The 15,995-nt window shown below is 37.8% G+C and overlaps 1 protein-coding gene across 1 annotated transcript in view; it reads right to left on the bottom strand.

Moving 5' to 3' along the window:
- SPTLC2 (serine palmitoyltransferase long chain base subunit 2) overlaps positions 1 to 15,995 on the bottom strand; it is a 76,410-nt gene that overhangs the window by 46,588 nt on the left and 13,827 nt on the right. The window contains exons 3-9 of the mRNA XM_066321983.1: positions 11,523 to 11,677; positions 10,339 to 10,487; positions 9,886 to 10,010; positions 5,088 to 5,181; positions 2,376 to 2,481; positions 1,325 to 1,544; positions 246 to 372 (exon numbers count right to left, since the gene is read on the bottom strand). Coding sequence (XP_066178080.1) covers positions 246 to 372; positions 1,325 to 1,544; positions 2,376 to 2,481; positions 5,088 to 5,181; positions 9,886 to 10,010; positions 10,339 to 10,487; positions 11,523 to 11,677 — 976 coding nt within the window. The remainder of the gene's footprint in view (positions 1 to 245; positions 373 to 1,324; positions 1,545 to 2,375; positions 2,482 to 5,087; positions 5,182 to 9,885; positions 10,011 to 10,338; positions 10,488 to 11,522; positions 11,678 to 15,995) is intronic.

Here is a 15,995-nt window from a genome sequence, read left to right as displayed (position 1 = left end):
AAAGTAGTGTGTCTTAGGCAAGACTAAGATGACTTACCTCCAGCTGAAAACTCTTTATGCTGTTATTATTATGCTGTTATTATATGCCAAGTAGAACTGTAAACTGATTTATTGACTCTGAAATTCTAACCATAGAATTACTAATAGATAATTATGAAAGCAACCACTGAATGTGTTATCCTTCAAAGTGACAGAGGCTCTTTTTGGGTTCCCCTTTCTACATGCTCACCACTAGAAAGACTCACCAATAGTTGTACCATCTTCACCCATAATGCACTTCACAGAGGTGATGATTTGCTCCACAACAGGAGGTGACATTGATGTTGCATATGCAGCACTGTGAGAGTATGTCCTGAGGTAATCAATCAGTTCCTAGCAAAACACAAGAGGCATCAGACACAGACTTCCCAGCATTCGGAAAAAAGCTTCTGTTATATCTTTAATCACAATAAAACAGGGCACCACAAAAAACCTCTTTCAGAATGCCCCATAGGAGAACAAGTATCTCAAGGATTAATTTTACAGTACAAGAAACAGCAGGGACATGACAACTCAAAATAATGTCACAGGGCAAGAACGTGCATTGATCAGAGACAATGTCTATGACAGACTTGTTTAGCTAACACCATCAGCAGTGGATTGCAACAAGGGTTTGCACTATGTTTGCATTACTTGAGCTATGCCTAGGGTGAGTTTCACAAATGTTTATTAGAACAGTGTGGAATATAAAGAAAATGAAATACTTTCTAGCTGTACTTTCCAATAGAAAGAGACAGTAGTAAAAAAAAAAACAACAAACAACAACACACCAAAACAAAACCCCCCAAAACCTCAAACACACAAAATGCCAAAACATGAACCAGACAAAAAAGAAAAAGGGAAAAAGTATCTTTTCAGAAAGCAAACTGCTTGCACCCACGGGAAATCAATTCTATCAGACTAACCTAAGCGGATTTTTCCTCCAAACAGCTTGAAAAACTTAAGCTTTTGGCATTTTTCCTTCAAGTCTCATAAAAAGTAACATCAAGAAATCCCTGCTTCCCAGCTCCTAGCCCTTCCTAGAAAGCTATAACATCACTACTGTACATTCTGCAAACTCAGATCATCACTGACCATGTGAGAACTACACAATTACGAGGTATTTTACCAGACCAGACTCTTCTGCACTGCCAACTTTCATAGTATTAGACAGCATGTAAAATTATGAAACAAATGGACAATAGGGTACTTGAGGAATAGATTAAATTTAAAATGTTTAATGAAGAATTCCACCACCTGCCTGGAATGCACTTCACCACCAGCCATGAGATTCCCAGCTTTTTACCTTCTTGCCCCCAATGTATCCTCCTGCAGCTCCAAAGCTTTTGGTGAATGTTCCCATCATAACATCCACATCTTCAGGATTGAGTCCAAAATACTCCACTACACCCCGGCCACCGGGACCCAGGGCACCTATACTATGAGCTTCATCAAGGTACAGATAGGATTTGTACTTCTTCTTAAGGGCAATCACTTCAGGCAAACGGACTATGGATCCCTCCATACTGTTGAGAAACAGAAATTCAGTATAAGTTGATTTAATAGTTGGGACCACCTCACAGAGACTAAAGTCACTAAGTTTTCATTTTTTCACTCTTTCAGTAATTACAAACAGTTAAAATTTGCTAGACCCATCACAGTCTGCAGAGATGCACCTCTCCTCCTTGCACCTGGGGCCCAGATCTCTGCTTTCTATCGGTTCAGCATCTCTGGGATGCTGACACACAGACTTAACAGTAGCAGCAACAAGAAGTTAGGGCACAGGAATGTGTTCAGTGATAATTAATTTATAAAATTATCTCAGTTTTATTTCCACCCTAATGTCAGTATTCGGACTTGACATCTACTTACCTGATGTTGCTAAGAACTGACTAGGCTTTCATTAGTAACACTCCAAAACACCACATTTTGCACTGAAAGTCACTAGGATTTAAATACCTAACACAGTTATGCCTATTGCTCCTACTCACTCTTAGCAAAAAACATTAAATTCGTGCAATTCCATTCACACTAGCATAATCTAGTGAGCACAGAAAGAATGGAATGGACAAACAACTTAAGACCTTAGCTCTGATATAAATAATCACTTCTGATTAATTAATTTCTATAATCTAATCAGGATGTGGGAAGCATTGTGATACCACCAGGTGCAGCTACAGTTCTAGCAACAGAAAGCCCAGGATGTGAGACATACACAGTGTAATTAATTCACAGATGAGACTAATGAAATAACTATGAAGTGACAATATTCATAGTTTGATTTGGCAAAGAAACCCAAATACTAAGCATTTAGATCTTATGTGGAGGGTCTTAGGAATATAAAGAATAGTTTGTACCTGTATATTCCTTCCACCAAGATAAGAATTTTTTTCCAGGGCCTCCGTGTACGAGGTTGCCCATGCACAATAGCATCTTTGAGCAGCTTCTCCAGGCTTTGCATATCTGCACCAGAAATTACTGTTAAATGGTACCAAAACAGCTACTAGCTTGAACTTTGACATGACAGCAATACTCCAGAAAGGCACAAATTGCTTCAGCATGGAGGACAGACCATATACAAGTCAATAAGCACAGGCTTCATCTACCTATAGGCCCATGGATGAGATTGAAGGGAATAGATGACTGTATGAACTCCAAAGAAGAATTTCATCATTCTAAACTAAAAGCACAAGTTAGAGCACTAGGCATAATCAAAGAAAGTGGGAGGGGGGAATTAAAAAAGGAAGGTATCTCATACTGATGAAAAGAGAAGGCAATTTAGGTAGGAAAAATATCCTTGTGGACAGAAATAATTCAGAATAGAACAACAGAATAGAGCTAGAACACAAGTTCAAGGCTAGTCAACTAAAGATAAGTAGAAGACCAAAGTGCAGGAAAAGAAGCAGGGCAAGTATACTTTTTTAATTCTTTGTTTAAAATTGAAGATACTGGAAGTGGGAACAGGAAGCCTCTAAACCAAAGGAAAAAAGGGAAAAAAAGAGAAGCACAAGTGCAGGAAAGAGGACAATGCTCGGCATATCAGCAACTAGACAGATGAAACTGTAATAGGAACATATTCTGAAATCTTACAAGCTTTGGTTACAAACATTTGTTGTGATCCTAAGAGACCTAACTAATGTGGACAAATACATATATGTGGAATCAGTCCTGAAAAAACCTCCAAGGAAAGGAGTGAAGATGGGATTAATTAAAGCATAAAAGCCAAGTGCTGGGCAAGATACAGATACAAACACTAGGGCAAGAAAAAGAGCACAAATTAATCATGGAAAGAGAATTGGTAGACTAGGGCAGTTGTAGCAGTAAGAGGAGTTTGTGAACTAGATCTAGACTAAAAACTAAACAGCAAAATAGGTCAGCTAAAATTGTTAAGATTGTTAAAATAGCTAATGTTCAGAAAGTTAACGATGAAGAAATCAACAGGGTCTCCAACAGGTGTCTCAATGAAGGAAAGACAAGGTTAGTGCAGTTAGGGAGAATGGTGGAAAATAAACTTCTACTCTAATCTTTCAAGAAGGAGTGGAAGATGAGTCTGAGCTTAATAAATAGGACAAACTACAGAATACGGCAGAAAAAAAAACCAACACTGAACAAGGAATTTCAGGGGAATTTTTCATTTCCCCCTTCCAACTGAATATGAATGAAGCCATTATCCTCTCAAGAAAATTATATTAAAAGGGCAGCATAGAGTATAACAAGAGTAGGACTGAGAACACATACAGAAATATGGACTGAATATCTTCTTGACAGGCCAAGACCACTGTTTGTATTTTGCCTTGATTCTAATCTGCCATAACATTCTCTTCCACAGAAATCCACAATCTAAAATGTTCCTAGAATACCCCTCAATTTCACCAGGACTAGTTTGTAGCCCATTCCCACAAATCATCTAATTTTCATCACAGCAGCTTCTAAGTCCTCCTCCCCATAGCCAGAACAACGTTTGTCACCAATGTTCTTTCAAAATTCTGCAACTGTATGCAATGTTCAGAAGTATGTCCATACAAATGCAGAAGTTGAATGCAAAGCTTTTGTGATCTTGTCCAGCAACTGAAATTTATGAAGAAATAAAAAGAAAACATGAATGTTACAATAAGCTCTACTATTTTGTTAAACAAATTATTCAAATGACAGAAAACAAGAGAGAGCAAACACAAAAGAAACAGTCAGCACAGCAGAGAGAATCCACACTATCAAGTAGGACAAAGAAAGAAAGATAATTGCAGTCACTCAAGTTTTGCTGTTACCATTACACACTTCAGAGAGAGCAAGAGTCATCATGATCTCAGAGACTGACACTATAAAGATTATGAGGAGTACCTGAAGAATGTAGGTAGTTCTTACTAATCCAGAACAACCACATGCCTCTTTCATCAAGAATAAGAGAAGGAAATCCTAGCTAGTTTTAGCCTGAAAGTTACTATAAATACCTCCACTGGGGGAAGACGAAACTAGGAAATTTTAAAATTTGTGTATTTTGGAAACAAATACTTAAAGCAAGTAATTCATTGAACTTAATCTATGCTTCATGTCCCAAAAATTCTTTTAGTACTACATTGTGCCAACTCATGACTGTCTAGTTTAGCTAGGACTTCTGCAATCACAAGCTTTTGTTACTGTAAGAGCATGTAAGCATTTAGTTCTAAAATTAAACTTTTTATCCCTCAAATCAACCTAGATCCCTATAAGGTTGCATCATTATGTGACAGTGTTAGAATAGTCTAACATGCTGAGCTACCCAAGCATGGTAGAACAAGAAACCATGCTAAAACACCAGTGCCCCTAGACTTGCCAAAGGCCAGTATGTTCTTCTCCATATGCAGAAGATGTAGGCCAGAACAGCTTCAGGATAAAAGTGTTATTAGTTGGGACTGAACATATTAAAAAATCTGATTCAAGATGATTCAACTTTCAGTAGCAGCAGTCTTCTGACCTTTTATGTAACAAGTAATTGATTTCCTTGCATGAAATTGAATTTCCAGCTATTAGAAGACAAAAAATATTGTATCTGATCTATATGATCTGCAGAAAGGCAGAGTGCAGATACTTACTATTGTGCTTAAAGATACGAATAGTTGCTCCTGACAGTCTTGCTCCAAGCACTAGTGATGCATGATTCAGTTCATCGCTCAGAATCAGACAGCCCTGAATTAGAAAGGGAAAGAGGAAGATAATGAAAAGGTTATATTTCACAGCCAAGCATGTAACACCTTTCAGCTCTGAAGTGCTCCAAGATCATTTAATAAAAAACTTCTAACATAAATGCAGCTAGTCCAGGCAAGAACTGCTAAGATCCAATGTGCAGCCTCAATACAGCAAATTAAAATACATAACTGCTCTTAACAGAAAGAACCACTCATTTCACTTTTCCTGTGAGTCCTGCAGCTGAATCTGCCTGAATGCTGCTGATGAGTACTCATCCTCCTATGCAGTCAGGTAAAACAGAGAGCAGAGCAGCTTGCCACAGTTCACTCAACAAGTTGACAGTGCTGCTAAGAAACAGGACACCTAAGACCAAGGTTAAATGCCTTATCAAAGCTGCACTATTATTTCAGTAGGAGGCAACCACTGACTAAACCCACGTCTAGATGGAGCTAACATACAAGAAACAGAAAGTGGAAAACAATTTCATGGTGAAGTGGAGAAGTTTTCTGAAGCCATTAAACATGATACCGAATAAATTTGCTTTTTCAAAAAGACCCAGAAGATAAACCCTTGGATAAACATTAAAACAGGATATGCATGTTTTGAGAGCAGTAATGTTTACAGGTCGATAACTGATACACTGAACATTCAGTCACAGCATTATCACTGTGGACTACAGGAATGTATGTGTATTGGAGGATTAATATATAAGGGAGGAACAATATTTCTAAAAACCTTGGCCCACTCCAATTACTGTGCAAATGTGCTGCAACTTTAGAAGTGTCTTTGATCAGTTAAAAATCTAAAAAGGAGATGCTGATGATCTAACACTGAAACATGCCCTTTCCATGCTTCGCTAATAACAACTGATGGAAGGAACAACCAAGAGGATTTCTTCTCTGCAAAGGGAATTACTAGAAAGGACTGTGGAAAACATTGCCTATAGTTATACAAGGAGTGTCACAGACAACAGGAGCACCTTCTCCAGAACAGGAAACTCTGCACTAGAACTGCGATGCACTTAGAAACATTCTACATTCTGAGAATGCTCGAGGCTGGTTTTCCCCAGAAACTTCAGCAAATGCAGCAGTGTTCATAATGCTGCTACAAACATTCACATGACATGTTTCATAGACTTTGGTACATGAAGTATGGAAATTTCTGAGTAGTGTTTGCTCTTTGGAACTACTAAACCAGATAGATTATGTATACATCAGAGGGCTTTGCTGTTGAACACGACTGTATCAAAAAAAGTGAGTATAATAATCCAGTACTAGTATCCTTCTTAAATGGTAGAAAGCAGGAAAAGCGATAGATTAAAAACAAAACAGAAAAAAAGAAAAAAAAAAAGAGATTACTTACCTAGAAAAAGTTTTCTATAAAAAAAAGATGAGCTTTTGGTGGAGAAAGCAGACTTAAATTGATAAGCAGCAGCAGCCTAAGCTATCAGGAAATTCAATTAGAAACAAATTAATTTGAAACTGAGGAAGTAGTAACTAGTGTAGTACTGTCTGCCACTAGAGAGAGGGGAATGGATCACATAAGCCACTGGCACAGTACAGCAATCAGTGATGATTATCACTGATTATTATACATTATTATTATACATTAATCAGTGATGATTATATGTAAAACTAGGTGATGCTACTACAATGATAAGACTTCAGTTGCATTTATCAGCAAATTTACATTTGAGAAAGCATCCAGGACAAGGCTAACGGTAACTAGAGATAACATGACTTGGGCTCTAGAAAGACAGGTCAGTGAAGATCAGGCTTACCACCACATGCTGCAAGGCCAAGGGAAGAGAATGCCACATTTTATTATAGAACACTACCTATATGAATTGTGCAATTCGGACCTGAGCAGTTAATTTTACTACTCACCTATATATGGAAACTAATTTGCTTTCTTACAACTAAAAAAAATTTCCTTCAAGCAGCATTGTTCTAACTCAATTGCCTAGTCTCTCTCAATCCAGAACTATGATGTAAAACTCTGTGCTAAAAGCAGTATAGGATGGTGTTATGACCTAGTTATACTAACTACATTTATGATACTTAATCCAAAACAGGCAAGTTTGAGAGTCTAGTTTAGTCTCAGATGGTCTAACAACTTCTGATTAAGTAAACCTCAAATTTCATATCATCTGTGGTCTAAACTCAGCATACTTGGCAATGAACAACAACTTGCTGTGAAGAGGTCTCTAACAGCTGAAAATTGCCAGGTGCAGAAAGACCTGTTTTTAGTGATGCTTTCACAGTGCTGAATACAACTTTCAGTCTACACCTGAGGACCTATTTTCAGCATTGGCTTGGTAGAGGCTGCTGTTAACAAGGCACAGTGAATAAAGATCAACTAAATAATAATGAAACTTTTGAATTCTTTTCGATGACTAATCCTGATCAGATTATCACACAGAGATGGATCTAGGATAGTCAGACTGTATATGTCACTATTAAAAGAGGATTAAGTAGGAACATAAACAAAGTGCTTCAGGATTCCACAGAGCAGAAAAAGAACAGGTGGTCCAGTATGTGTGAGCAACTATACTCAGTAGCTTGCTTTTAGCTAATTAAGTAGTAAGAGAGGAGCCCAGATACCATTAACTTCGAAGATATCTTGTATTCCCAGCAGCTTTGCCATTCAAAACATAAGTAGGACATGCAAAAAGACACAAACAGTCATTAAGAAAAAAAAAAAAAAGTCCAAGCGTTTAATCAAGCATGAGAATCTCTGAGCTTTACTGAGGACTGTCAAAGCACTGCCAAACAGGTTGTGCACTCACAATTAATTGTGTACTGGGTGGTGCCAAAATTCAGGATTTATGTGTCTTTATTTGCAGACAATGAAGAAATCAAATGTGCAGTGAGAAGCAACTTCAGGCAGCCAAAAAGAACCCCATTTAGTGAACATTCTGAACTGCAAAATGGTTTATTTGACAAGAACTCTTTTCTTCACCAGAGTGCAATTTCTGTTTGGAGTATTCACCCAAGTATAAGAGCACTTGTTATTGTTATGAGGCAAAAGCTTCTTAGGACTTTATTTCAAGTGTACAAGAAACTAAATATCCTCATGACTAACCCAGTAGGGACTGCTGTGCCCATTTATGACAAGAGTTGGCTTAGTAAAGTGAGCTGCATAAAAACAGGTATGTTATACACCTTGAAATTTACTGTTCAGATTCTCTCAGTGGTTGTAAAACCTGTTGAAGTTCAAAGGTGGAAACTCAGGGTGTGAGTAAGGTGCCTCAAGAGTCCTCTCATAAGGTACTGAAGATACACAGTGGGTTCCACATAGAAAAAAAGATAAGAGTAAGTTTGCAGGATCTGTAATTTGTAGTGACAACAACGAGCAATCTACTTAAATATATCTGGCAGTTGTGTACTGAATCTGAAAGGTCTCACAGAAATCATGAATCATTTCTCTGTTGAACATAAAACTGGAGAGATGCGGAAAGACAAAGAGCCAAAAAATACAGGTGAAACATATGTCAGAAGTAACATACATTGCTCAGGTTCATAACACTACCGAAGTATTTGACTCCAGAAGGACTAGATTTGAAGCACTGAATTTCTCTCTAGCATCAGACTCAAAATGATTTTTGTTTTTTGGTTTTGTTTTTTTTTTTTTTTTTTTTTTTTTTTTTTTTTTTTTTTTTGTTTTTGTTTTTGTTTTTGTTTTAAATGATGCAAAGCATTTGATATTTAAAACTTAGCAGACCAAAAGAAAAGGCACATTATTTAGACAGCACTACTTCCTTCTTACAAAAAAAAACCCAAAATCAAAAACAGAAAAAAGACATGCAGGAAGATGCTGCAGCTAATCCAAAGGAGAATCACCAGGAAGAAAAGTTGCCAGGAAGAACAAGGCAGCAAATTTGTGATCAGTAGATACTGCAAGTGGAAGATTTACAAAGTAATCTCAGGAAGTGAAAAAAAAAAAAATTAAATACAAGGAAAATAATTCACTACACAAGGACAAAGAATTCCAATAGACTAGCAGTATTAGGCTGATAATGAATCATTTTCAAAAAAAAAGAAACAAAAACCTGATCCAGTACTTGCACTATTTTACTCTATGGAGGAGCTAAGAGAACATGTATTTTGCATCAGAAGAGGCAAAGAAAATTTTCACTTTTATTTCCTTTTCCAATAACTAAAATAGTATAGTTGGAGATACTGGACACTCAAACTAATTGTCTACTGTTTTATGGGGCACACAGTAAACATCATGAGTCTTTACAGTTCACCTTATTTCCCTCAAACATCATTCTTCTTCAAAGGAAGGATTTTTGAGCTGTCACTCAAAGATAATAATTTCTCTATGTAGCAACATGCAATTCAGCTTATCTGTGCAGCTGACACAGTCAGTTCTTAGTGTCTCAAAAGCACCAAAACATCTTCAGCCAATCAGTCTGTTAAACAGCCACTATTTCACACACCAAGGAATAGTCTGAGGAGGCAAGCCTTAACATGCTAGGCTTTCTCCCAGAAAGTTCTGGGCTGCTACTTGTCCCATGGATGCTGTTTCCCAAAAAGGTTTCTGCAATGGTTAGAGATGCATACTGTGACCTACAGTTTCCACAGAGAATATCTGCAGGAGCTGCCACTGAGGAAAAATAAAACCAAGTAAGTAGCTTTTAGAAAAATTAACCACTAGAATCTTTGTTAGGGGAGCTTTTGTCTATGACTTAAGCCATACCTTGCCAACTAAAGCAGGAATGTTCATGGAGTTGGTTGCAAATCCCATTCCATATGCCATTGCAGATTCCACACCTAGGAACCTGGCAACTAGCTTTTCCAGCTCCTCATGCTTGTCCAAGTTTCCTGCACATAAAACAAATGGGAAATTCAGAGCAAGAAGCTTTCACTACTGCTAAATTCTACAAAGAGAATTTCCACCAACCAAGCCATGCTTTATTTAAAGGCCCATAAGGGAGCACTGGAAAGACCCCATACATGAAAACATACGTAAGCCAAATGCTGTGCAATATAAACTAAATCCAGGAAGTCAATTTGTCTTCACTGAAGTAAAAGCTGCTTTATCAGTTAGACTAAAGTTCAATGCTGAAACAATTAATGTTTCAAGGACCTGCAATCAGATACAGACTTTGAAATACACATTCAGGAAACATACTATCATCCTCCAACTTACCCATCTCCTGCCTAGTGCTACACACTCCAGCTCCATACTGGGACAGAACTTTAGCAGCTGCTTCTTGGCAAGCCCCAGTCTTCTGTGCAAACCCAAGGTAGTTGTAGGAACCCATATTTATGATGTCTTTTATCACTCTCCCTGTGTATCTGTGTTTTAAAAACAGCACAAGTTAGGACACTCAAAATTTTAAACGTTATCAACACCAGAAGATTATTATTTTACTTTCCTAGACTATACACTGAAATGTTAAAACTCAATAGAACCATCAAATTATTTCAGTACTGCTTCTCATCACCAAACTGCAACAATTAGTGGAAAAGATTCTCTCCCTCTCTTACAATCTCAAATTAATTCCCAGAGGAGTTTACATTTACAGGTGAATTAGCTATCACACATAAAATTGCTCGAGGCTTCTCAAACCATCTGCTGCTCTGACATGTTTCTCCCTCCATCCCAGAAACATATAACTTTTCTTTCAATTACAAAATAGCATCTCTCAATCAATTAACTTGGCAGCCCCTCAAGCGGGATATCCTCTAACCACAGAAAGGAAACACATCTGGCACTTCTGGAATAACAATACGTGACAAGGAGAACAAGGAAGAAGTTTAGCAGAAAAAAATAAATTTTAATTCTTTTGCCCTTGAAATCCAAGAAGAAACATAACTAGTTTTCTCAAGTACTGTGCTGCAAACCTCTTCACATCAAACCTGTGATATGTCATTTCCAATTTGTAAAAATCCTTTACTGTATTTCTTTTTGTTTCTACAGACTACTTCAGTTATGACTCAAAACAATCATGTTAAATTCAGTTCAGGCAGTAGCATTTACTTCAAGTGGCAGAACAACTTCTAAGTCAACATAAAGTCAATACCAGCAGTGCAACACAAAGTATCTACATCAGGTTCTTGTCATCATGCACAAAGCTATTGATTTTATTACAAGTATATGCCCAGGAAATCTTAATACAGTAAAGTATTAAAGTCAAAAGATTACATAAAAATCATCACCTTAGTGGGTAAATGCATTTCAAAAGAGCAAAATTCATTGATTCAAGCTGCTAGAAAGCTCAAACTTTCATAACAAAGCTCATAACTCACTGCTCCTTTCACCTCACAGCCTGTAACTTGCTCTAGGAGACCCTATATTTCCAGATAAGTCTTGCAAGCCTTTTGACTCACGTGAATGTCCAGTTATAGTCATGGGAAACTCTCTCCATCATGTCCACCTTGGCCCCAGGCACGCTACAGATGGGACGGTTCCAGCTGTCCCGAATGCGCATGTAGAGGTTTCTGTTGTAGAAATTTTCAAAGTCCTGGTACAATGGGACAAAGTCCTGAAACATACCAAAAGCACTCAAAGTAAAAAGAAAAAAAAATATATATATATATGATAGCAAAATAAGAGTAAGAGGAAGAATTCTTTTCTGTCATTCTGCTGTAATGACAAGACTCAAGAAAACACAAATATAAAATCAGCCCCTTTATTAAATCTTTGCAGGACAGGTATAGTCAGCCTTTGCATTAATCAGAGCAAGGGAATATGCAATGGCTTTTTCGCACCAAACAGTATCCATTGCTGTACTGAATACACAAAGACTTTGAAAACTAAGCTGGCTCTACCATATTTTGTTCTGTGCACAAGGAGTGCATTTAATATAGCACCACTAGGATTATTTTACACATCACCATTAGAATCTTTCACAATTTTTTGTTTTCAACAGAACCTAATAAGCTACATTATGGCACGTCTCTTCTGCACAGCTTATCAAGACTGAAATCCCACATGATTTTTATGAATGAGTCTTTCCTGAATTTTAGCTTCCCTTCCAATGTTTTCCAGGAAAAGTAAGTGACTGTCTTGAATGGATAACACAAGAATGTCAAACCAACTGTGGCAGCAAGGACATCTGAGCACTCAAGAACATTTTTTTCTTGCTCCAAAGTCACAAGATTTCCTTTTTACTATTTAATTAAAGAAAGTTTGACATTTAGTAGAGATAAGAATGCATAACTCATTTGCTTCTGTTGGGAAACAAAAAGAAAAGGTCCTTTTTAATCATCTACAGAAGGAAAAAAGTAGAATTTATTACAAATGTAAGAGCCAGCAGAGCATTTCTTCCTGTTTTTCACAAGAAAACGCAAACATTGTGACAGGAATTTTATTTTTAGTGACAGTATGAGAAAGGCAGAGTATCTCACTAAGTACTATAATGTCAGACATTTGTACCACTGAAGCAAAACTGAGAGCATTTATGGCAGATTTTTAATAAAAACACAAACAGGCACTTTCAAGCTCTTACTTGCAATATTTGCCTGCAGGAGGAGTACTTTTTTCATTACTTCCCTATTTTAATGATTTAACATCTTAGTCCTTGCAGCTTGGAGTAAAGGAACATCTAGGTTCACACCTTTGCATCCTCCTACCAGCAGCTGCACAGAAAATACCAAGCCCAAAAGTGTCAACTTCTAAGTGGATAAGTTTCACCTAAACCCATTTCCTATTTGCTTCTACCAGAAAGGCACAAAGATATGAATGTCCATCATTTCAAGTATGGAAAAACAATCCAAATTTAGCTAGCAATCACTCTTTCAGAGAATCACAAGCATGTCCTTTCTCAAAGACAAACAGTAGGAATAAAGTTTCTAGGTCCTAAGATATACAGAAGGGAAATTATTTCTTCCATGTTCCTGTCCCAACTCATGACACAAAATTATTTAAAATAATTATTTACAATTATTTCAAACCCTCTGCTTTGTTACTTGTAGAGGAATGGGGGAACTGAGATCAAAAAGAAACCCTGGCACATTAGAAGATCAATACTTGAGAGACTTGTTAAATCTAATTGTAATCTATTGAGATGCTTCCCAGTATTTTCAACTCCTCTTAACCATCTACACACAAGAGTTCAGCTTTGTAATACTTATCCAAGTACACCAACTAGGTGAGCTGGGAAACAACTGATATTTTAGCCAAGGTTCTGGGCTAGGAGGGGGGGAGCTGGAAATGAGTCATTATACCAACTCAAGCAGGTATGCCTGGGTTGATCCAGCCCAATCCCCCTCCAGATTACTCATCAAATGAGTTTTCTTTTGAAACCCAAGCTGACAAAGCCAGAACAGTAACAAGCTCAACTGGTGAGATAAGGACAATCATCCACAACAGGCTGGCACCACCAGTATATGTAGCACAAACATGATCTTAAAAGCCAGCATTAGAACTAAGTTTAAAGTTACTGGTTAGTAGAGAAGTTCTCTGAACCTACTGGATTATGATTAAAAAAAAATGCTTTAAAAGTCAACAAGAACCTAAGGAATAAATTATGGGTAAGCAAATTAAGGTTTAATATAGGACACTAGCTTTAGTTTTTGGGGGTATCTAGTTGTAGGATGATAGTAAAGTGCTTTAAGTGTAGCTATCAGCACACTGTCAACTCCTTTGTTGTCTATACATGTCCTGCTCCCTCCAACAAACCATCCTCAGATACATCTCATGAGAAAATTCCTTGGAATAGGACAAGCAGAAAGTGTAATTTTGGCATAATGCAAAAATGGATTGTCTATTTCCTCAGTGATCCTAACCCCACTGAGGGGTTCTCATGACCTGTACATCTGAGAACATAAAAAAGAAAGGGTAAGGATATTGTGCCTTTATAAACTGATACTGACTTCTGGAGTTTCAGAGCCCTCTTCTGGAGCTGGCATACAGGAGCAGATTCTCTGTCTGCTAGTTATTTTAGGAGTTGGTTGGTTTGTTTGTTTGCCTCCTCCATCCTTCTACAGTGTGGCATTACAGATGAAGAGTAGATAGTACAACAAAAAGACTACTTAAATTCTTCATACTAATTTAGTGTTTCCAATCTTCTACTTTTCAGCCAGTGGGTGTTCACCCAGAGGGCACTGGAAGGGGCTCCAAAGGGGAACTGGCCACAGCACCAAGCCTGACAGAGATCACTGTGTTTGGAAACCCTCTCAGGCACATGGTGTGACTTTTTGGGATGTCTTGTGCAGGCCTAAGAGCTGGACTTCAGGGTCCTTGCGGGTGCCTTCCAACTTAACATATTCCATGACTTTAAATTTTTGACACATGCAGCCACAGTGCTCTGCTGCAACAGCATCCTAGAGCTGGAAGCAACCACTATCACCTTTAAATGGCCTTCAGAACTTGTTATTTTCTTATCAAGTTCTCATCTTATTTCAGATCCAACTGTAAGGGTCCCTCAGAATATCAGTCTGAGATGAAACAGCTTCATTCAGAGGAAAAATATTCTAGGAGTTGTTTCTTTGAGCAATCTTCTGAGTAAACAGAGTCAAACAACTGCAACACACTGGACCAAAAGAGGGAGCAAAAGCAGCAAGTTCTTTCATTTATAGAGCTAAAATATCCTATAGAATTCTATTCCTGTAAACTTCAGCCTAGAACACATCCCCTGTTTATGAAAGGATGCCTGATGAAGAAACTAAAATATTAGTGATCTCCCAGAAGCCTGAAAAGCACACCCAATTAAGGGAAGAACAAAATTCTCCCTTGGGGTGCAACACCTTAGCATAGGTCGTTTGGGAATCCATTATTTCATCATACTCTAAATTAATATTGCAACAAGTGAAGGTCATAATGAGAGCTTTGCAGCCTTTAGCTCAGGGCACATGCAAATGCAGTGATTATGCTACTTTCAGAGCCAAGTTTTCACAGCATTGCACCTAAGCTAACAAATGGTGCCATGAGCACCAGCAGGGCTTATCTGCAATTCACATAATGTGCTCTCTGGTAACACATAACTGACTCTGAACAGAAATGGAGCAGACAATTGCAACAAATTTCAGGCTTCTGAAAGGAAGCAGAAAGACTAGTTTCATCTCGCTGTTCTGTGAGTCAAGAAAAGTGGAGCAATAGCTGTGGGTAGCCTTTGTACCATCAGGAGGCCTCTGATGAGCTACACAGATGCTAAGACAACATTGAACAAACGACTCCAGTTTACTGCCCCTGAAATATTCCTACAGCTGGACTCCTGTGAACATGTGTTTGAAAACCCCAGATGCTAGAAACATGTTCTAACTGGGCAAGCTGCAAAGCAAGAAGCAATATATTAGACTTACCAGCCCCGTTTTCAGTCACTCCCAAACACAAAACATAAAAGGTAATCAACAGGCAAATCAGACTAGAGGAAAGGTAAAAGCGATTTTTATCCTGCCTGTAAAATCCTGGAAGCATTTTGCAGATTTGACTATATTTTATGATCAGACAGCACATTAAATTAGGTGTGCATAAATTGATTCCACGGTAACTGAGAATTGTTAATCTTGCCATTTACCCATGCCTAAAACAGACCAGTAATGCTTCAGAGAGGATGTGCTACACAACACTGGTTTCCAGGAAAAGCTCAGCTGGATGTATTTTAAACAAAGCCAAACCCCATGAAGCTATTTCCTGGAAATCAGTACTAGCAAAGTCTGTCCCTCTTCACCCTTTTGTATTCACTCAACAGTGAGTGAATATTAGGTTTTCCTGGAATCATTCACATCAATGCATGGCTCTAATAAATTCCAAAGAATTTACCTGCCATCAGAGACAGTTGTAATGCAAACCTGTTCAAAATCCTGCTCTGCTCTTTAAATTAGTTTGGCCACTTGCAGTTTTCTAGTTATGATGCAGAA

This window comes from Sylvia atricapilla, chromosome 6 (assembly GCF_009819655.1).
Source record: "Sylvia atricapilla isolate bSylAtr1 chromosome 6, bSylAtr1.pri, whole genome shotgun sequence".
NCBI lineage: Eukaryota > Metazoa > Chordata > Aves > Passeriformes > Sylviidae > Sylvia > Sylvia atricapilla.
This window is presented reverse-complemented; position numbering and strand designations above follow the sequence as displayed.